General features: G+C 42.4%; 1 protein-coding gene across 3 annotated transcripts in view; it reads right to left on the minus strand.

Moving 5' to 3' along the window:
• Positions 1-20,320, minus strand: part of GPAT3 (glycerol-3-phosphate acyltransferase 3) — a 64,664-nt gene extending 44,344 nt beyond the window's left edge. The window contains exons 1-3 of one of the 3 annotated variants that reach the window (XM_043572272.1): positions 19,926-20,320; positions 19,497-19,774; positions 11,611-11,677 (exon numbers count right to left, since the gene is read on the minus strand). In XM_043572272.1, coding sequence (XP_043428207.1) covers positions 11,611-11,677; positions 19,497-19,637 — 208 coding nt within the window. In that variant the 5' untranslated portion in view covers positions 19,638-19,774; positions 19,926-20,320. The remainder of the gene's footprint in view (positions 1-11,610; positions 11,678-19,496; positions 19,775-19,925) is intronic. The other 2 variants (XM_043572274.1, XM_043572273.1) reach the window with 2 other exon arrangements.
• Positions 20,321-22,421: the final 2,101 nt, after the last annotated feature.

The following is a 22,421-nucleotide window of genomic DNA, read 5'->3' on the forward strand; positions in this document are numbered from 1 at the left end:
CAATTCTTTTACTTTACAACATTCTTTTTGTTCCAACATTTCTTTAAATTTATTTATTTTAGGTAAGATCCATGACCAATGTGGGGCTTGAACTCACAACCCTGAGATCAAGAGTTTCATGCTCCATGGACTGAGCCAGCCAGGTGCCCCTCTTGTTCCATCTTTTATGGATGTGGACGGAAAGAGGGATGGCTTCTACCTTCTAATAATTAATCAACTGTCTTTGGAATCATATCTTCTTTTTTTCCAAATTCAATAATCAACCTTCACCGGTCTGGTTTGCCACTATATTAATCCTTTCTGCAGGTTTCAGAATTTCTTCTTTACCACCCTAATATAAACAGTAAACCCAGGCTTTTCTATGCCTTTATATCACATCGAAAGCCCTTAGCATTTGAGCCCTTCACAACCTCATGTCACCTTCTTGCCAACCTTATTTCTATGTCTGTTCCCTTCTATGAACTTAGCTCACTACCATTGCTGTCCAAGCTATTCCCTCATTCCCCCAGTTTAGAAAGCCCTGTCACCTCAGTTAATCCCAATCCACCTCTACATGACTGGTTCAACACTAACATGTTCACCAAAACACTCTCTCTGACATCCCCCAACCGAAACAATCTCTTTTCATACTACGTTTATGCATTTCTTTACTCGAGGTAATTATATTTATTTTTGTGAAATTCAACACCATCAGCACTGCCTGGTTCCCATTTGCCACATGGACATGTGGATATTGGTGATATCTCCTTAAGTAGGCTAAGGGTTGCCTGAGGGCATAGTTCAGCATATAACCCAGGTACCCAGAAAACACTGGGTAAAGTGTTCATGCAGAGACCAGGGTGAGTGATTCAAAGCAGCTTGTCACTGTGTGTTGAACATGCTGGTTCTGCCATGAACTGCAGCATTATTTTGGATTCTATACTTTCCCTGGCTTTCCATGCCTGATGGTCTAAAACTCTGCCTCTGGCCCTTCTGAAGTGGCAAGCCTTTTCTTATCAAGGCTGGCTTTTCTATTCCATTTCCGAGCATCCACCTTGGATAAAGGATCTTGAATGTCAATCTTCTCTTTGATGGCTCACGAATCCAAACAATCAAGATCACTATTGGTGCGAATGCAAACTGGTGCAGCCACTCTGGAAAACAGGGTGGAGGTTCCTCAAAAAATTAAAAATAGAGCTACCCTACAACCCAGCAAGTGCACTACTAGGTATTTATCCGAAGGATACAAAAATGCTGATTCTAAGGGGCACTGCACCCCCAATGTTTATAGCAGCACTATCAACAATAGCCAAAGTATGGAAAGAACCCAAATGTCTATCAACGGATGCATGGATAAAGAAGATGTGGTGTATATATAATGGAATATCACTTGAGTATCAAAAAGAATGAAATCTTGCCGTTTGCAACAATGTGGACAGAACCAAAGTGTATTATGCTAAGCAAAATAAGTCAGAGTAAGACAAATACAGGATTTCACCCATATATGGAATTTAAGAAACACAACAGATGAACATAGGAGAAGGGAAGGAAAAATAAGATAAAAACAGAGAAGGAAGCAAACCATAAGAGACCCTGAAATACAGAGAACAAACAGGGTTACTGGAGGAGTTGTGGATGAGGGGGATGGGCTAAATGGGTGATGGGCATTAAGGAGGGCACTTGTTGGGATGAGCACTGTGTGTTCTATGGAAGTGATGAATCACTGGGTTTTACTCCTAAAACCAATACTACACTGTATTTTAACTAACTTGAATTGAAATAAATAAAATTTTTAAAAAGATTACTTTAAATTCTATTCGGTTTCCTAGGTAATTTAAAACCCAACTAAGAGCATTCGGTCAATGATACTGCACTTTCAATACAACCCCTTGAACAATACAACCAAATCTATGCCAAAGCCCAATTACTCAAGAGGTTCTCCTCCTTTTAGTTAGTGATCCTTTGCTACACAGTGTGAGAAACTCCATTTAGTCTCCAGATCGAGTGGTAACAAGGTTTCAACTTGTTTCAACTGTTTCATCAGCCGTCACAGACTAACTCCAAATCAGTGAGAAGGGAGGGCGTGTCTGCAGGTTTGTGCTAAGGAGGCTACCCGGTGGTTCAGTGGCAAAGACTTCATCAACCAGAGATGTCGACATTTCCAGGGCCGTGGAGGGGTAACAGATAGAGTGGATTTGTCAACCCTGTTATTTGGAATAGGATACAATCAAAAGCTTTACTGAAATAAAGGTACCTTCTATGTTCCTGTTTTCGATATGGCTTATATATCTGTAATAGAAAAATTTGGCCCTTATTAAATTTAGAGTACTTTCCTGTTAGTGTCTCTCAGTTATCAAGACTAGAAGTACGAAGCTACAAGTAATCAAGACTAGAAGTACTAAGCTACAAGTACTGGAGACAAATTTTTGTTCTGAGAAAAGCAGATGAGAAAATCAACTCCCTTTTTCACCATTATATACCCCAGTAGTTCCTTAGAAACTTACAAAATAACCAATGCTAATGATAAAAGAGGAAGATTTTAACCCCCAGACATAAATGCTAGTCATGAAATTAACCACGTGTTTACAACTGTTTTGAAGTATAAATGGAGGGAAGTATGGACATTGTTGTAATCAATTCTCAGCCAACACTGCAGAGAAACTAACAGGCATTTAGAATTAACAGGCAGAGTTTCAGTTTAACTAACATTTTAACATCCCATTCAGTATACTGTTAATCCATCTCTTCTTGGCTGATGGACCCCATTAACTTTGTTGATTTGGACATAACTCGTCTGATTAAACAAGAAATCCCACAACAGAGAAGCATCTATAAAACTTCATTGTCGGGGCGCCTGGGTGGCGCAGTCGGTTAAGCGTCCGACTTCAGCCAGGTCACGATCTCGCGGTCCGTGAGTTCGAGCCCCGCGTCAGGCTCTGAGCTGATGGCTCAGAGCCTGGAGCCTGTTTCCGATTCTGTGTCTCCCTCTCTCTCTACCCCTCCCCCATTCATGCTCTGTCTCTCTCTGTCCCAAAAATAAATAAACGTTGAAAAAAAAAATTTTTTTTTAAAAAAACTTCATTGTCAAATAAGCCATCAAATCAATTATAATGTCAACATTATGGCTTGGCATTTATGTATAGTATCTTTTATTATAATTCTAAATGTTCTTAATAGATTTCATTTCTTTAAAAATTCTGTTGATGATTTGCATTGAAATGTTATGCGTTTCCTAAGATGCGACGAAGCCAACTTTCAGCAGGGAGTTTCCATTTGTGGAAGAGTTACCTCAACCTTCCAAGGGAGAATGAGAAGGCAGGGATTGACCAGAGGAGCAGGTAAGGAAGGTATAGTTTAGGCAAGGAGTTGTGGCAAGCGATTCTGAATAGGAAAGACAAATTGGGCTTTCTTTTCAGTCTGCCCTGACTACTTAAATGATCTGAAGGAGTCACTGGACCTCCTTCACCCATTGTTTTCTCATCAGTTAAGAGAGAATTACCAAGACCTCCCTCATGTAAATAATTTTGCACAATGGATCCATTGTTTAATAAATGGTGGTGATTCTTATTATTATTGACAGGATTTTGTCTATAAAGTAGAAACAAAATGGAGAAGCTTTGTAGTTTTGACTACGGTTTTCTCTGGGGGGGGGTGTTAGGTGGGGAGATTAGTTTGGGGAACACTTCTAGAGTGACAAGCTGGATTTTAGATTTGATAGGTACCTGATGAGATGTCTGCTCCTCCCAATGTCACAGAGAACTTCTCTAAACAGAGACTGTCTTCTCAAGTTGACTATCCAGTCACCTGATCCAGCTATCTTCTCACTCTCAAAGAATCCCTGAGTCTCATTCTCATCTGACTTTTTCAAACCTCCACAATTCTGAGATGCAGGTACTCTCCCAATCCGCTGAGGAGTTTAGGAGTAAGAGAGCCAAAGCACCAACAAGATGGCCAACAGCTAAACAGTGCTGGGGATAGAAAGATTTAAAACCTGCTTTTATCATTTATGTTTAAAAGCAAAACTCATTTCATAGAAAATAGGGATTGGGCACAGGGCACGTCACCTACTTTGTTCCTGCTACGTGACAAGAAAACAATCTGCAAAACAAGAGAGTATGTTTTATGAGCTTCCTAACTGCTTTCTTAAGGTAGGAGCCTTCCTTTCTGTGATTTAGGGCTTATATCACTCTCCTCCCACCCATCACTTTACAATGCAATGAAAGCCATTAGTCTGATCTGACTTTTTACTTTCTTTCCTGCCAGAACCACTCCTTCCTGCTTACTCACTGTTGGCCAGAATTAAATGTTAAGTCATCTCCTTTCCTGAGGTTAGAGTACACAGTTATACACAAGTCTCCAATCCATTCTAAAATAAAGCTCCCTCCAAAACAGCATATTTTCATCAGATTATGAGGCAAAGTTTGCAGAAAGAGTCCCTTGTCTCATTTCTACCTTTCCTTAAGGAGCAAGCTTCCTCTCCCACCATCCAGTGTTCTCTGCTCACACTGTTGTTCACGTGCCTTACCTCACTTTCTGTCCTTCCCCACACCAGCCACACCACCAAAAACTGGAAATCAAGTTCTGTTCCCTCAAGGGCCTATTTGTTAGAAAACTAAGATAAATTATGCTAATGATATTGGATACCAATAGAAAAACACATTATTCTCTAAGAGCAGTGCTTTGCAAAGGAGAGGACAGAGGTTAGGGGACAGGAGAGGACTTTGCCCCCTGGGGACATATGTCAGTGTCTGGAGACACACTGGTTGTCACATTAGGGGGTACACTACTATCATCTAGTGGGTAGAGACCAGGGATACTGTTAAGCATCTTACAATGCATTTACTCCCATGACAAAGGATTATTCAACCCAAAATGTCAGTAGTGCTGAGGCTGAGAATCCCAGCTCCAAAAGGTAATATATTTCGATTCCCATTGGTTTAAATGTCAACTCCAAGCATTGGACACACTGAATGAAGATGTACTTTGGAGCAGGTAGGTAACCATCAATCACACCCCTGAGACAAATTTTTATTTTCTATTATAAAACTACTTCCACCCATCAGACTAAAGACTCTAGTTGAGCAATTCTTAATATTCTTAATATCTTATTAGTTGGGTTTTTAAAATTTTTATGCTTAAAATATAAGTTTAACAAAAAATTTTTGAGTTCAACAAAGAAAAAAGAGACTTATTGTCATATTTGCTTCAGGTATTCTTTTTTTTGTTTAAGGAAGGTAATTTTTTTTTAATGTTTATTTCTTTTTAAAAGAGAGCACGCAGGGGAGAGACAGAAAGAGGGGGACAGAGAATCCAAAGCGAGCTCTGCACTGACAGTGGCGAGCCTGATGTGGGGCTTGAACTCATGAACCCCATGATCATGACCTGAGCTGAAGTCGGACGCTCAACCGAGTGAGCCACCCAGGCGTCCCTTCAGATATTCTTTAAAGAAAACAATTAGAGATACAGTTAAAGCCCATCTCCCCACCTTTTCTCCTCCCTCGTAGAAGATAAACACTAACCTATAGTACATTTCATTTCCACATATATTTTACACTTATCTACATATATCAACATAATTATATGGTATCTGCGTATAGTAATAATTTTAAATAAATGTTACACCATACATGTTATTTTCGCTTAACATTAAGATGTACATACTTTGTTCTCTTCATGTAAATCCAGTTAGTTCATTTGAACTAGCTCACATATTAATTCTCCTCCTGATGAGTGACAGGATTGTTGCCCTATTTTCACTATTGGTATCCATTTGATGCATGTCTCCTAATACATACATGCTGAGAGTTTGGGTGGGTTTGATATCTTAGGAAAAGTGGAATTAAGGGGCTACCGTGTAATGGGTCTTCAGCTGTGCCAAATTGCTCTCCTAAGTGGTTGATTAAATTTCATTATATTGCTTAGAAATACAGAGGACTAGGGGCGCCTGGGTGGCGCAGTCGGTTAAGCGTCCGACTTCAGCCAGGTCACGATCTCGCGGTCCGTGAGTTCGAGCCCCGTGTCAGGCTCTGGGCTGATGGCTCAGAGCCTGGAGCCTGTTTCCGATTCTGTGTCTCCCTCTCTCTCTGCCCCTCCCCCGTTCATGCTCTGTCTCTCTCTGTCCCAAAAATAAATAAACGTTGGAAAAAAAAAAAAAAAAAAAAAGAAATACAGAGGACTAATCTGACGGTTTACAAACAAACAAACAAACAAGCAAAAGAATTAAACCTTGTCTTCCACAGAGCTATATCAAGCTGTGAGGGTAAAAATGCAAGGTATGCAGGCGAAATTTTTCAGAATCACCTGCTATTAAGAACTGCTATTTCGTTCCAAGAACAAAAATTATACTCCATCTGTCCAATAAGCCATATCAATAAATAAATAAACAAACAAGTTCGTGGGCCATGACTGAATCTCAATTCAAATAAATCAATTATAAAAACATTTTGAAACCGTTAGGGGAATTTATATATGGACTGTATATTAGATGATACTAAAAAATTAGGTTTGAATTAAAGGGATAATAGCACTGATTATTTTTTAATCCTTTTTTAAAAACACATGAAAAGGGGTGCCTGGGTGGCTCAGTCGGTTAAGCACAGGACTTCAGCCCAGGTCATGATCGTGTGTTTTGTGGGTACAAGTCCCGCATCAGGCTCTGTGCTGAGAGCTCAGATTCTGTGTCTCCCTCTTTCTCTGCCCTCCCTTGCTCATGCTCTGTCTGTCTTTCTCAAAAATAAACGTTTAAAAAAATTTTTAATTTAAAAATGCATGAAAGGTTATGAAATTTTATACTGCATTGAATATTTTAGCAGAAAGTAAGAAGGTATAGAGGAATCAGGTGTGGCAAAATCTTGACAAACATTGCCTATATTGGGTTCAATATACTATTTCTCTACCTTTGTGTATGTTTGAAAATTATCATCATCTTCATCACCACCATCAGGCACAAGATTTATGAATAGAGGCAGACTAATAAAAGCATCTGGCCGTGATAAGGAAAAATCTCATGCTATAATCCTTCCATATCCCATAAATGGATTATTTTTCTCTCTACAAGTAGCTAGACACGTTCCAATATTTTATCAGCAAGATAACCCCTTTAAATGCATTATACTCTATATCCTTGAGGACTTGTACTCAGGGAGTTTATGCCAAGACAATACTAGTTGACAATTAGTTGATGTAAACAGACTATCAAAAACAGCCTGCCCGAAGCAAAAATGAGTATAGAAAATGATACCCAAATTTCTGTCACAGAATATTATCCCACATTTTCTATAAATTCAAGGTTATTGAATTTATAATATCTTTATTGTAAATTACAATAAAGATAAATATAGTAAATAAAAATCTTTATTGAATTTACAATATCTTTATCTTGTGAATTTATTAAATTCACAATATTGGTGTGGCCTATATTGTACCAGCATCACCATGGTTGATCAAGTCTCACAGAAAGAATTCCAAGAGTAAAATCAGTGGAAATGTTAAGCAGCCTGAATTCTCTCTGAATAGGTATAACATGAGTTTCTCCACAGCATTTTGTCCTTTGTGTGTGTTTGGGTGGAGGAAAAGATGGGCTCTGGGGGTAAGACGCACAGGGCAGGAGAGAAATTCAGCACGGGGCTTCACTAACAACAGGCCATGTGACCACAGATCCCTGTGTGTGATGCCTCCTGAAGTGGGGCAAAGGGGAGGACTGAGGAGGTGGCATGCATCTGGCATGCAGATAACGCTAAGTCAGGCCAGCGCCACATTCTAGAAAACAGTGCCAAAATGACTGAACCATAGCCTCTATTTATTGGTTTTGTTTAAGACACTCTAGGCCAAGGGCAAATTCAGGCCTTTCATCCTGCCTGTTAACCTATGGTGGGTAATTGTTCAAAATGTCCTAGTAATATAATGCAATGTACAGTGGAATTCATCTTGAGTCATGAAAATGGCATAATGAATCACAATGATTACAAGTGCAATCCTAATTACTATTTGAAATCTATTGCACAAGAAGTCTTCCATATCAGTTAGGCACCCAAGGGTGAGGTTGGGGGCTTTTTTTTTTTTTAAATAAATATAGCATAAAACTACAGTTTCATTGTTTTATTTGGGGTGCGTTTTTTTTGTCTGTTTGTTTTGAGAGAGAGGGGGGATGTGCAAGTGAGAGGGGGACAGAGAGAGAGAGAATCTCACCTGGGGCAGAGAGAGAGAGAGAGAGAGAGAGAGAGAGAGAGAAAAGCGGGGCTCATGATCAACCCAAGCCAAGCTCAAGCTCACCCACTGTGGGACTCAAACTCACAAACCGTGAGATCATGACCTGAGCTGAAGTCAGATGCTTAATGACTGAGCCACCCAGGCACCCAAGGTTGGTGGCTCTTATTAATAGTCGATGGTCCTTTGCACTATTTACAACAAAGTAAAATAAAAGTTGATACTATCTCCATCAGACCACGTACCTGGGTCCGAGAAGATGCATTTGTCCTAAGGCTGGAGTGAGAAAGCACAGCTGATGCAGAGAAGCAAAGGACTCAATAGCCTTCTTGTCTCTTGTTTTAGCCTCCCCAGCATATGAGCCCTCAGGAAACAAAAACTAGGGTAGAAGGGACTTCTACATTCTCCACTGAGGCAGGATGCTCAGAAAAACACAGTTACTTGAAGAGGGGGGGAAATATTTACCTTCATGGTTGTATTAACAATGAGGAAAAGTCCTTAAAACTGGAAGAAGAAGGTGCAATAACAGAGCTTCTTAAAGAGCTCTTGCTCATGATCATATCTGAAGCTCCATCAATAAATGAGACAGATTTTTACCAGAAGATACAGCAGAATATGGCTAAAGACAGAAGAGGATTATTTAACCACAAAGGTAATATTTCTCTAGGTTCAGCTTTTAGCTGTCTTACTAATAAAGGCACAGGAGACATACACTGAAAAAGGGGTCTCACTGGAAAGAGAGACTTAAAAAGTATTTCCAAAAATGTGCTTCGGGGCACCTGGACAGCTCAGTCGGTTAAGCCTCGACTTCGGCTCAGGTCAGGAGCTCATGGTTCATGAGTTCGAGCGCTGCATCGGGCTCTGTGCAGACGGTGCAGAGCCTGCTTCAGATCCCCAGTTTCCCTCTCTCTCTGCCCCCTTCTCCCCGGCCCTCTCTCAAAAATAAACTTTTTTTTTTTTAATGTGCTTCATTAAGCAAAAGAGCAGCAGAGTGAATTTTGGGTGCAGAAAATAAACATAACTATTTTCCCTGTTTAGCAATTCTCTCCCTCTCAGTTTCGTAAACCTGTCATCAGCACTATATCATTCAGACATCACATCCGCACTCTTGGGGCCCTTGGTCTGCCTGTGACCCTTGCCTCAACTTTGACCGACTCAACGCTGACACGGGCTACTGTTGGCTGCAGTACAGAGACATGATGCTCCAAAGGCAGAAGATTGCACCAGCCAGGCACACAAGTGCTCAGTGTGTTTCATCACCCTTGGCCAGTCTATCTAGGATTAAGATATTACCTCTTGCTGACTCCAAACAGCAGGATGTATCAATAGGGCACACACCCTCTAACAGGGCTACCCAAGCAGGATGCAAATCAGAATGGGAATGGAGGTGCATACCAGGCACACTTGTGGGATTAACAGAGACGAAAGCAGGATATATCAGAGCCTAAATTAGATCCCAAGTTGTCCTTTGCTTATGCACCTACTTTAGCATTTATCACAGTGACTGGTCGGATACCTGTCTCCCCACAGGAACCTTATCTTCATCATCTTTGGATTCCCCACCAACCTTACAGATATCAAATGCTCGTAACTGCAACAGTCACTCCCAATTTCATGGTTAAAAGGAAAGACAGCTACTCTGAATGAAAGAAGAAAATTTGGTAGTCTTCAGCCATACTCTAAACCATTATGATTTCTGTTTTCTCCTCTTGTTCGCTTCTATTCTTTCCTGGTGGTACCATGGAAAAGACAGATGTGTGACAAAAAAAAAAAAAAAAAAAAAATTCAACAAGTGACAATACTCACTTCTATTTAGGCTAAAAAGTGCTAAGGAAACTCACCTAGAGATTTTAATCCTCTTAACCTACCAAATCGAAACACCTTGTGCCCTTTTAAATTCATGGCCCAACACATGCACCACCAATACCCCAATCTCTAGGGCTCTACAGAATTTCACTCAAGATCAGTGACAGCCCAGGGGCGCCTGGGTGGCTCAGTCGATTAAGCATCTGATTCTTGACCTCGGCTCGGGTCATGATCTCACAGTTCTTAAGTTCAAGCCCCACATTGGGCTCCACGCTGGCAGCCTGGAGCCTGCTTGGCATTCTGTCTCTCCCTCTCTCTCTGCCCCTCCCCTGCTCTCTCTCTCTCTCTCAAAATAAATAAACTGACAACAACAACAAAAAATCAGTGACAGCCCAAAGTCTCACCAAGTACAACAGAAAAACCAGCAATAAAGTTTGTTGTCTCCTTAAATCATAAGGAGTACGTAATCATAACGTACATTTTTAAATGTACCCAGAAACATAAAATATTAGTAGATCTGCTATGTCCAAGAGAAGGTACCTGGCATTAAAAAGGGGATTGTGTAGCACCAAAAATATCTACTTTTGGTAAAATGTTACTGATGATAATACTTGGTGTCCAAGTATACACCTTGAAGGTCTATTAGCTGCTTCAATCATTTGAACATAACAATCCATATACACAAAATGAGCCAATGTTTTCGCTCAAATACTTTATTTCCAAAATGCACTGTGGTATACCATTTCTACAATTTCTCCTAGACAAGCCTCTGGAAGATAAGTTCCTTCTAGTGAAGGGCTTGACACTTTGGTCATCTTTTATCCTAAATTAGATAGGCACAAAATTGTTTGCACATTATTTTTGGAAAACACACAAAGGCTTAGTCTTTTAATTAAATCAAGTTCCTAATTTCGTAGCCATCCTTTCCATAGAATTCTACTCTCCTATGATCCCCCGTGTCTTAACCAATTCTTAAAATTCTTACCCCAAAAGTGAAAAGGTTTGTTGGAACAAAAGCAAAGCAGTAATGGACACACGAGTGAGCTCAGCTGACTTGTCAGCTCACTTCTAACAAAAATTAAACAGCTTTCTGTACTGTAGGACATTTCTGAGCCTTTGTTACTGTATAATATTACTTTCCAAAAGTAAGGTATAGCATGTGGTGATTCCCAAACTTATTTCATGGGGCAGTTATTATTTATTTCATGTATTATCAATCAGTCGTTAGCAGGAAAGGGTATTTTGAGGAACATTTTTGAGAACCGCAAGTTAGACTACAGTGCTAATAAAAACCTCAAAAATAGGTTTAACTCCAAAGGAGTCCAATTAGCATTATTTTTTCAAAACATTGACTGCATCTTGAAAACTATAGGCAGACATCTTCAAATGTATGCCTTTAGAAGTACGAACACATAGATGAACTAGCACATTATTACCACCTTTCCAGTGAAAACTCATTCAAAACTCAGGCAACTGCTATTTTGCATAAAGAACAAAATTATGACTGATCCTAGGCCTATAGAATGCACTACTCTCTGCATATTTCAAGTTCAAATTTGGTAGATGTAAATTTTTACAGTGTGGATATGTTAGCCATCATAACTGAAAAGGGAGACTTACCAACAGAAGCTGAGTTTTTAAGGACCGACTCCTTTGAGACTCCCTTTTCAATGCGTATTGTGGCCCACTGTTCAAAAATAAGTAGTGTTGTTAATTTAAACTGTTCCATAGACACAATATAAAATACTCAAACCATGCTTATATGGAAGTGAAATTAACCATTATGCCCAGGACTATCTGAATTAAAGAGATACCTCAGTAAATCTCAGAAGTAGCAATATTCAAAGTCTCAAGTATACTCTTTTATATTAGTTACTGATCGTGCCCTATTTACCCTATATAAACCCTATTTAAACCCCTCACACACACCTGGTACCCCAATAAACTACTCCTTGAAAAGGTCATGAAGCATGTCAGGCAAGAGCTCAGGTTATGGCATCAACACTGAGTACAGGGGTGCCTGGGTGGCTCAGTCGGTTAAGCGTCCGACTTTGGCTCAAGTCATGATCTCACGGGTTCGAACCCCGTATCGGGCTCTGTGCTGACAGCTCAGAGCCTGGAGCTGCTTCGGATTCTGTGTCTCCCTCTCTCTCTGCCCTTCCCCTGCTCGTGCTCTCTCTCTCTCTCTCTCTCTCTCAAAAATAAATAAACGTTAAAAAAAATTAAAAAGACTAAGTTTAAAGTTACTTAATCCCTCTAGGCCTCCATTTCCTCATCGGTAAAATGAGGATAATAGTTCCTATCCCATATGGATGCTATGAGGATTAATTGAAACATGGGGCCCAAAAAATAACTATATTTTCATAACAAATTAGGCATTCAGGGGCAAGACACATTCAAACAGAGCTAATTGCCTATGTCAGAAATAGGCTTAAGATTTGGAGAGCTTGGGGTGCCTGGGTGGCTCAGTCGGTTGAGTGGCCGACTCCGGCTCAGGGCATGATCTCCCAGTCCGTGAGTTCGAGCCCCGCGTCGGGCTCTGTGCTGACAGCTCAGAGCCTGGAGCCTGTTTCAGATTCTGTGCCTCCCTCTCTCTGACCCTCCCCCGTTCATGCTCTGTCTCTCTCTGTCTCAAAAATAAATAAACGTTAAAAAAAAAATTTTTTTTTTAAATAGGCTTGGAGAGCTGGATAGGGTGCCTGGGTGGCTCTGGGTTTCAGCTCCAGTCACGATCTCACAGTATGTGGATTTGAGCCACACATTAGGCTCCACACTGACAGCAGGCAGCCTGCTTGGGATTCTCTCTCTCTTTCTCTTTCTGCCCCTTCCCTGCTTGCACACTCTCCCTAAGTAAATAAATATTAAAAAAAAAAAAAAAAGACGTGGGGAGCTGGAAAGGAATTAGTGAAATCGCTAACAAAGGAAACCACCTGCCGACCTGTCACTTGCTTCTGTGGGGATGGACAGGGAAAATGTTATGAATATGAGGAACCACACATCTGTGAGAATTTAAGAACGGGGAAAATCAATAAAATTTTTTTTAATGTTTGTTTATTTTTGAGACACACACACACACACACACACACACACACAGTATGAGCGGGGGAGGGGCAGAGAGAGCCGAAGACACAGAATCTGAAGCAGGATCCAGGCTCTGAGCTGTCAGCACAGAGCCCATTGTGGGGCTTAAACCCACGAGCTGTGAGATCATAACCTGAGCCGAAGCTGGACACAACCGACTGAGCCATCCAGGCATCCCAATTCTCATTTTATTTTGAATGTACATGGAAGTATAAAGAAATACACCAAGATGTGACTTGTTATTTGCTTCTTTATGTGCTTTTTTATGCATTTCCAAAATTATCAACCATTAACAATAGTTCAAAAACCACAAATGAACTAACTTTTGTTGACAGCATCCTGGAAAATCCCTATGACTATTTTTCTACTTTAGAAAGGGAACAAATAAAATATTATTTAAATGATTACAATGGTGATTACAATTCCAGAAGCTAACATTGTCAAAGGGGACGGGGGAGTGGGAGGAGGAAGGGTGAAATTAGAGGTGAAAGGCATTGTGATCGTTATAATTAGGACTTAAGTGCCCTTGAAGGAGCAAAAAGAACTTATCAAAAACCTAGTGGCAAAAAACAGGTATTTCTAGGCTCACACGGAATTAAACAAATTTTTAAAAATTCAAATCAATAAGAAAATGACGGAAAGAGACTAAATGACCTAAAACCTATACCTGAAGGTCATGAAGCAGGGCACGATCTGACTACGTCAGGACCCCTGCACAACATCCCAAAGAGCCAAGTAGGAACATGCTATTTGTGCTTAGAGAACAGCCTATAAATAGAGACTTAATCTTCTGGGCTTCAAGTGGCAAGTCACAAATGATAATCAGACTCAATCTTAATCTGATTGCAGCCTTTTCCTTTCCTTGCTGATTTGGTGTAGGAGTTCTCAAACTCTAGATATACCTCCCATGTCTTCTCAATAGAAGGAAAGGTTTATTTCCATAGTTTTTCCACTTTGAAGCTTTAGCACCTGTTATCATTTATAAGTAGCAATATGATTTTATATTTTATATAAATGATAATTACCTTAGATTAAGACAATTATTCCATGCTTATTTTATGGAAAATATTGATATTTTGAGGCTGTTATGGGCTGATTTTGTGTCTCCCCCAAAATTCATATGTTGAAGCCCTAACTCCCTGGTATCTCAGAATATGGCTGTATTTTGAGATAGGACCTTTTAAAAAAGCTGACAAAGTTAAAAAATGAGGCCTTTAGGGTGGGCCGTACTCCAATATGATCGGTGTCCTCATAAGAAGAGGAAATGTGAACACACAGAGACACCAGGGATTTGCACACAGAGAGGAAAGGCCATATGAGGACACAGAACGCAGCCATCTGCAAGTCAAGGAGAGAGGGAGGCCTCAGAAGAAACCAAACCTGCCAACAACAGTTTCATTTTGAACTTCAAGCCTCCAGAACTGTGAGAAAACAAATTTCTGTTGTTTAAGCCCCCCAGTCTGTGGTACTTTGTTATGGCCGCCAAAGCGAACGAATACAGGGGCGTGCTTCATACAGCATGATGTACTACAAAGAGCTCCATGTTCTGTCACAAGTATCAGAATGCATAACCTCTCCTGAGATGGTCACGCCAAAGGTCTGTCCTACAAAATGCAGTTACAAATTTTCAGGTGGAAGGAGAAGTCATTTAATGTCAAAGGAAATTTGCACTAGAAAACCATTTTCTTCTTTGGGCTTACTCTCCAGCAAAAGTGAAAAGCGCTAATGCTTTGCAGCCAGACACATATGCATACGAATCGCAGTTGTGTGCTTCCTGGCTGTACTAGGCTCGGCTGGCTCGGCTTGGATGAAAGGTTGTCACCTCTTGGGACCTCAATTTCATCATCCCTAAACCAGGGACAACACCAAGATAAAAGAGTAAAGAAGATAATCTTTCCAATGACCACCACCCAGTAGGCCTCAAAGTAGAAAACACTGGCTTCCTCCTCCCACTTCACGTCTCACAATTTATTAGCTTCCAAAATGATCACTTTTTCGCAAACCACCCAGTGCATTTCCCACAAAATAGCTACTCCACTTCCACCATGTCAAATGATCAAGTAAGCCCGAAGACAGAGGTTGGAATATCTCTTCAGAGGTTCCCAACCTCTTATAGTGGTTATCTCAAAACACATCTGCCTCTTGCCCACAGGATGATGCTGACGTATGATAGTAGTTTCTAATCCCCATGGCTACTCCCATCTCACTTCTCCCTACAAAGAAAGGTTGAAAGACACTGCCTTCAAATCAGGTTCTCACTCTACTTAGTTTTAAAACTCCTCTTGGGGAGCAAAAGGTAGCTGTCTCTAATTCACCAAAAAAGAAAAACAGGTTAAGTCTGAGTTTTAAAGCTTAGATCAAAAGCTTGCAAAAATGATACTGTCATCTAGACGATTACAACTTTTAGTTTTTACACTAAAAAGACATTTAAAGATTAACTAAAAAGAGAAAAGGAGAGGATGAAAATGTATACAATTTCATAAAAATTCAAAATATTAGGTTTATGCAGATAACAGCAGGCCACTGTCTGTAGCCTAATAAAACGGTTTTCTTGACAAATCTGTGATTTTGGCAGAGCAAGAACTCAGGCTCTAGATTCAAATTAAAATCCTAATTCTACTACGAACAGCTGTGTGCCACTATCTGGACAAATTAACTCTCTGAATCTCCATTCCCCAATCTATCAGTGGGAGTAATATAGACTATGTCAGAGAGTTGTGCATTTAAGCACAAGGCCTTGGTAGCTTTTCTTTATTATTACTTTCTGTCATAAACAGCCATGACCTTCTAGCACATTTATTATATTTCCAACACCAGGAATAACACCTGAATATCATATTAACAGAGGTGTTATAAACCATCCTACATGACATTTATTGACATGTCTTTTGAAAAGATGAAAAGCTAATTGGTGGATGGAGGAAAGTATAAAGGGGAAGAAAAATAATTAAGACAAAGGTAGGGTGACTGGCTAGCTCAGTGTATAGAGCATGCAACTCTCAATCTTCAGGTCGAGTAGGCAGAAAGCCTACTTAAAAAAATATATTTTTAGTAAAATAAAATAAAAGGCAAGAATAGTCTGCTCTGAGTATGGATGCTGACTCATTAAAGATCTGAAGATGGGTTAAATCTCAAGCCACATAGGAGCAAAGACAAACAAAAAATAAAAACAAGACCAAAGAGTGTTTCAATTCAAACTCCACTGAGATTTGAGCACCTACTGTGTATCGTGCTTTCCCTGACCTCTCCTCATTTCATGCACACGGTACAGTAACTCTCGGAGGCATTCTCCTATACCCCCCGGTAGAAACTAAGGGTGAGATGTTAAGTGACCTGCCCAAGGTCACAAGGCCAGAAATTTGGAGGAATCTGTTTATCCTTCCATCTTATTTCTCAAAAGCTGAGGGAAAAATTAGCCCCGTAGACATTCATTATCTGTCCATTGACTGTATTACCTGGTTAGATTAGATAATTTACATACCATTGCCCTACCTTCTTCTCCACCAATGCTATACTCTCTTCCCAGTCTTTATTTCCCTCTAATCATGAGCCTTAGGCCAACAAATAGCAATCCTCACCCCCCCATACCCCCATCGATTTCTGTGGTTGAAAACAGCACTTAATCCATACTCTGTGGTTGAAAATAGCATTAAATCCATGCTCCTATTTAATATACATGAAAACTTCACACACGCATCCTCCAGAATTTCTGATACACCACCCTACAATCCAGATGGACTACCCTCTACACATCCCCACCCAAAAGTTTTACTTTTCATAGCTTGAATTGCTAAAAACAATTTTCCCAATATAAAGTTGTAATAATGCCATCTATACTCCTTAGAAATGATTATATACCCCTTGAAAAATCACTGGTTCAGAGAAAGATACAACCAAATCCGTTGAAAACAAAGTGCAATGAGTAACTGAAGGGTTGGGCTTTGCATAGAATCTACAAAAAGACAGCATTTGTCCAGACTTAAAGATGTCCTAATACTAAGCAAACAGCACAAGTTTTAAGGGAATTATCCCTACGGTCAGGAAAAGCAATCCGCTATACTACCCGCCGCCTAACAGAAATGTCTTTGAAACATCTAAGGCTGTTCTGGCTGAAGGATGAGAAACCCTGGGTCACCATTTCCCTCCCCTGTGCCTAAAGCAGACATCACTATGGGATCACAGCTCCTTCCTGATGAGCCCAGAGGCTCCCAACCACAGGCACTCCGAGCAACTACTGTCAGAGCCGGCCCACAAAATGAATCTCCATTCTAATTACATATATGCCAAGCATCACTCTGACCCAAAAGCTTACTCTCAGCAAAAACGGAAGTTCCTTATGCTGCCATCTACCTGGTTTCCAAGCTAAGTGGTCTATCTCCCACTAACCAAGCAGTGCATCTCTGAAAAGTCTCTTCAACTCTAGATGGACAAAAATTAAAACTTGAGGCCCTACCTAATTGATGGTCAGACTCTAAGCTGGATATATCCCTTCCAAGTATAGAAGTTATTTGCCAGGTTGACAGCAACTAGCTGGCCTCTCTCCTTGATAACTCTTCAGTCATACATTGAATTATTAAAGCAAGACCAACAGGAGTCAGCCGCTGAAAACCAGTGTGTGCAATTGACCTTCACTCCAATGTCACTTGGGGTATAAACTCCAAAAGACACTGCTGTATGGGAGACAATTCAACCATTTCAGAGTTCTGAGAAAGAGTTCTGAACACCAGCCAAAGAGGATCATCTGCTATGGGGAAAGTATTTGAAGAAGATCTAGCAGTAAGAGGCAGCCTGAGAAGTTCACAGCACAGTGTGACCAAGTTCGGAGCGTGAAGTCAATACAAAAGGTTCAAAACTGCAATATCTCCCAAGCAAAAACAAAACACCTTTGAACACATGAGAGCTGAGGATGAAGAATCAAATATGACTTCAAAGACTAGAAAGAAAAATAATCACGAGAAAGAAAGTGCAACAAAAATCTGGGGCAAAACAGGAGATTAGCAGGTAGAAGAGAGTCTCAGCCGTTTAGTAGGTGAGAGATTAGCAGGTAATCTCCAGGTGGGAGATTAGCAGTTTACAGGTGTGTATCTGGGAGCCACCCCACTCACTGAGGGAGAAGAGCAAGTAAAGCCAAGTTCTCGGGGTAGACGGAAAAGAAGGGCAGAAAAATGAGAACCCATATTAGAAGGTACCAGAGAAGTTAGAGAAACCAGGATGCTAGAGTCTAAATAATAATAATATTCTTTTAATAGCAGCAAACATTGATATAGCACCTAACACCCCACAGGTACCTTTCTAAAATGCTTGACGTGTTAGATCAGTTAAACAACCCTATGCAAATAGGTGTTAAATTGTTATTCCTATTTTACAGATGAGGAAAAGGAAGCACAAGAAGTAGGTGACTTCCCTGAGGTCACATATTGAGAAGCAGAACTGGGATTTTGGAACCAAATCTAAGCAAACCTGTATCTAGAGTCCGTCCTCCTAAATCACTAGACCACAGGTCCTCTCCTCAGTTAAGACTCCTGTCTCCACTTAACTCAAGCAAACCGCTGAACTTAGCTCTAAGTCTCAGTTTCCTTGCCTGTGAAAGGGGGATAACATTGGCCCTCCCTACCTTCCAAGGCTTTGGGGAGCGTCTGATGAAAGAGCAAATGGGAAAGCCCTGTGTAATTTAATTAAGCTTTGTGTAAGGGTGAGCTGCTGTTCCCTACCAGGCTCACGTCCATCTAACTTACCAGCTTTCTTAGCAGAATTTGGAAACAGGAGTGTAGAGAGAACAGAGATCAAAGAATATAAACTTACGATGACATTTCAAGTGCTTTTGGTTAGATAAAATTTCCATGACTCCATTAAAACATAATCAGATTTCTCACTACCGCCCCGCAATTGCTTTCTTATCTTGAACATAAACTAGAACAGGATGCCTTTCTGGACAGCATGCCTTAGTACACGAAAAGGACCTCTGAAACCTGGGGCTGTAAAAACTAAGGAGAGTGAAGGGACAAGGGCACTACATCATGGATATAAAAGAATCGATGATATAAAAGACGGCTGCACTGTTATTCTAATCAGTAATAATAATAATAATAATAATAATAATAACAACAACAACAACAATAATAGCAGCGGGTGAGGATGGCTCTGCATTCAACTAGGGGAACAACACGGTGGTCCCATGGTCTCAGCCCGGATCCCTTCACTCTGAAGGAGTAGCCAGGATGCTGTCTGGGCGCTACTGAGGGGGATAAACTGAAACGCACAGCCCTCGGGACCGCTGACCTTCGGAACTGGTCCCCTCGCATCAACTCGGCTCTCAACAGCTCTACTAGCGGCCACCACTGCCCCAAGTTCTCTTTCCCTAAAGCCCTCAAACGGTGCTGGGGCGCCGCCTTCCCCCCCCCCCCCCGCCCCTTCCCGGCACTCACCTCTAAAGTTTTCACCAAGATCTTCATGTACATCTCCGAGATGCCCAAAGACACCCCGAAAGCCGAAGGCAGGAGGATGAGGCAGATCACCAGCGTCAGCCAGGTGGAAAGGATCTTCCCGGCCAGCTCTGCGCCCTCCATGGCTCGGCGCACCCTCTCCGAAGAAGTCCACGGGAGACAGCTGTCCCTGTCCCCAGGCAGTGGGGCAGCAGCTCCGGGAGCGGAGGCGCGGAGCCGGGCTCCGGAGAGTCAGAGCCGCCGCCTCCTGGCACTCACCTCTGCGGGGAAAGAAAAAAAAAGGAAGGAAAAAACTTTCAGAACGACGGCAATTTCCTTCCTTCCCTTTCGGGCTCCTCCCGGCCCGGCCGGTTAACTCTTTCTCCGCTGGAGGCCCAGGCCAGCGCCGAAGCCACAGCAGCGGGCACAGACCTGGTCGCGCCGGCCAGAGGACGGGAGCTGGGGGGTGAGCGAAGTGACTCGGCGGCGCGGGTAGGACAGAGCAGTCGGGAACGCGCCCCACCCTTGTGCCTAATTTCCTCTGGGTGGCGATTACGACGACTCAACGGCTGACTCACAGAGGCCGTCCCGGAGGCCCTCCCCGAGCGCGGATCCCTGCGGGCGCACCGCACCACTGCACACCGGCCACTTCCACAGCCGTGCGGAACGGTCCCCAGGCCGAGCACCGTGCCGGGGGCAGGCTGCGCTTCCGCGCCCGGCGCCCTATTTCTGCGCCCTGCCCGCGCCCCACCTCCCCCGCCACCCAACGGGGAGCTTCCAGGCGGGAATCTGCACCGCCAGCGCCGCAGCCTCCCGGGAGGCCTCCCTTCTTCCCCGCGCCCCGCCTCCCCCAGCACGCCTAGCCAAGGTCCTTTAGGGAGCAGAGTTTTCTGCAAAATGTTCGCATTTCTTCACCTCCAGAATGAACTACTGACGCACCCGGGACTCTTGAGAAGGTCACGTTTGTGTGGTTGTAAAACAACCTCTTTAGAAGAGCTTTCAAGAAGAGGGAAAGGCACAGAGCGCCGCTGAGCCGCGGTTTGCGCCGCTTTTGCAGGTCTCCCACGCCTCCCTGCCCTCTCCCCTGAGTGGCTGTGCGGCTCTCTCCTGCTCCCCGGGAGAGGGGAAAGCTCTCTCCACGAGTCTCCTACTCCACTCAGCCGCCATCTCCCTGGCACAGGAATCCTTGGGCTGGGGGTCCCTCTCTTCCTGGGGGAAGATTCCAACCAGTTTGCCCAGCCGTTCACCCAACGCCCTGAGCGCACAGAAGCTGCAGAAAAATGCCAGGCCGGCTCAAATCTTCACCACGCTGACGCGCACCTCCTGGGCGTTCAGTTCCCCTCCGCACAGCCGCCTTGCTAGCCCTTACTGGAACAATGAAGGGCAAAACCCTATGTGGCTGTTTGCTTCACTGCAGCTCTCGTCTCTTGGGGACCTACTCTGTTTTTAAGAACGAACCTGAGACGGGATGCCCAGACTGTAGGAGACAGAAAATCAGGCTGCCCAGGGCTTCCAGATCATTACCGAATGAGACCAAACTCTCCTACAGACGGGTCTCTTTCAGGTGTTATTTCAAGCTGGAAAAACTGGGAGGGCAAGCGAACTGAATTGAAGCAGTATTGATAGCAAATACTGTAAAGAGAGCTGCCCCTGCCTAGGGTGTGGAGGAAGTGGGGTGCAGAAAGATGCAGAGAAGCCCCAAACCAAAGAATGTAAATGTTTGCCCTCTGCACCTTCTGCCAGGTGTGTATCACAACCTCCTCCCCAGCTAAGAAAGAAAAAAAAAATTATGATTTGGTCATGAGAACCAAGTTATGAATAAAGAAGTTTTAGGGGCTTGGCTTCTCTGTATGTTCTGCCAGTTTTCAAAAACAAGGAAGACACAATTGCCAAAATCTGTCCAGAGTCCTTGCTGAAAATAAACATATATTTAGCATAAAACCTCAAAGATTCTGGGGTGCCTGGGTGGCTCAGTCGATTGAGCATCAGACTTGGGCTCAGGTCATGATCTCATGGTTAGTGAGTTCAAGCCCCATATGGGGGGGGGGGGGGAGCTCTGTGCTGACAGCTCAGAACCTGGAGCCTGCCTCCCATTCTGTGTGTATGTCTCTCTCTCTCTCTCTCTCTGCCTCTACCCCACTCATACTTTGTGTGTGTGTGTGTGTGTGTGTGTGTGTGAAAAATATATTCTATTAACTCATTTACAAAGATTCTATTAACTCATTTAACACTCCAGGCAAAATCCTTACTTTCCTTATATTTCCTCCAAGGAAGGTGACTAAGGAATGCTGAATGTTTATACCAAAGTTTACCCAACAAAGTCCCAGTGCAGGCAACTCAGTGTAAGGACGGCTTTTTCTACCCAGCCACACACAGGTGCTGACTGCCTTCAATCCCTAATAATTTCTGCTGCTCATGACCAAATTCCATGAACTGGTTTGGGTTTTTTGTTCTTGGTTGTTGTGTTTTTTTTTTTTCACTATTGTGGAGGAATTACTGTCCCCCAACGGCATGGTCGAATGATAGATAATAACATAGGATTTGTAGTTTTAGGTTGAGTGCCCTTCTGTGTTTCCACTTTCTCATCAGTAAAATGGATCATTTTTAGGGTCAAACAGGATTATGAGCCTAAAACTACTTTTTTAAATTTTTTTTTCAACATTTTTATTTATTTTGGGGACAGAGAGAGACAGAGCATGAACGGGGGAGGGGCAGAGAGAGAGAGGGAGACACAGAATCGGAAACAGGCTCCAGGCTCCGAGCCATCAGCCCAGAGCCCTACGCGGGGCTCGAACTCACGGACCGCGAGATTGTGACCTGGCTGAAGTCGGACGCTTAACCGACTGCGCCACCCAGGCGCCCCTAAAACTACTTTTTAACAACAAAGCTCTGTGCAGAGATCAGATGGCAAGTTGGTGCAAGTGCAAA

This window comes from Prionailurus bengalensis, chromosome B1, assembly GCF_016509475.1.
Source record: "Prionailurus bengalensis isolate Pbe53 chromosome B1, Fcat_Pben_1.1_paternal_pri, whole genome shotgun sequence".
Classification (NCBI taxonomy): domain Eukaryota; kingdom Metazoa; phylum Chordata; class Mammalia; order Carnivora; family Felidae; genus Prionailurus; species Prionailurus bengalensis.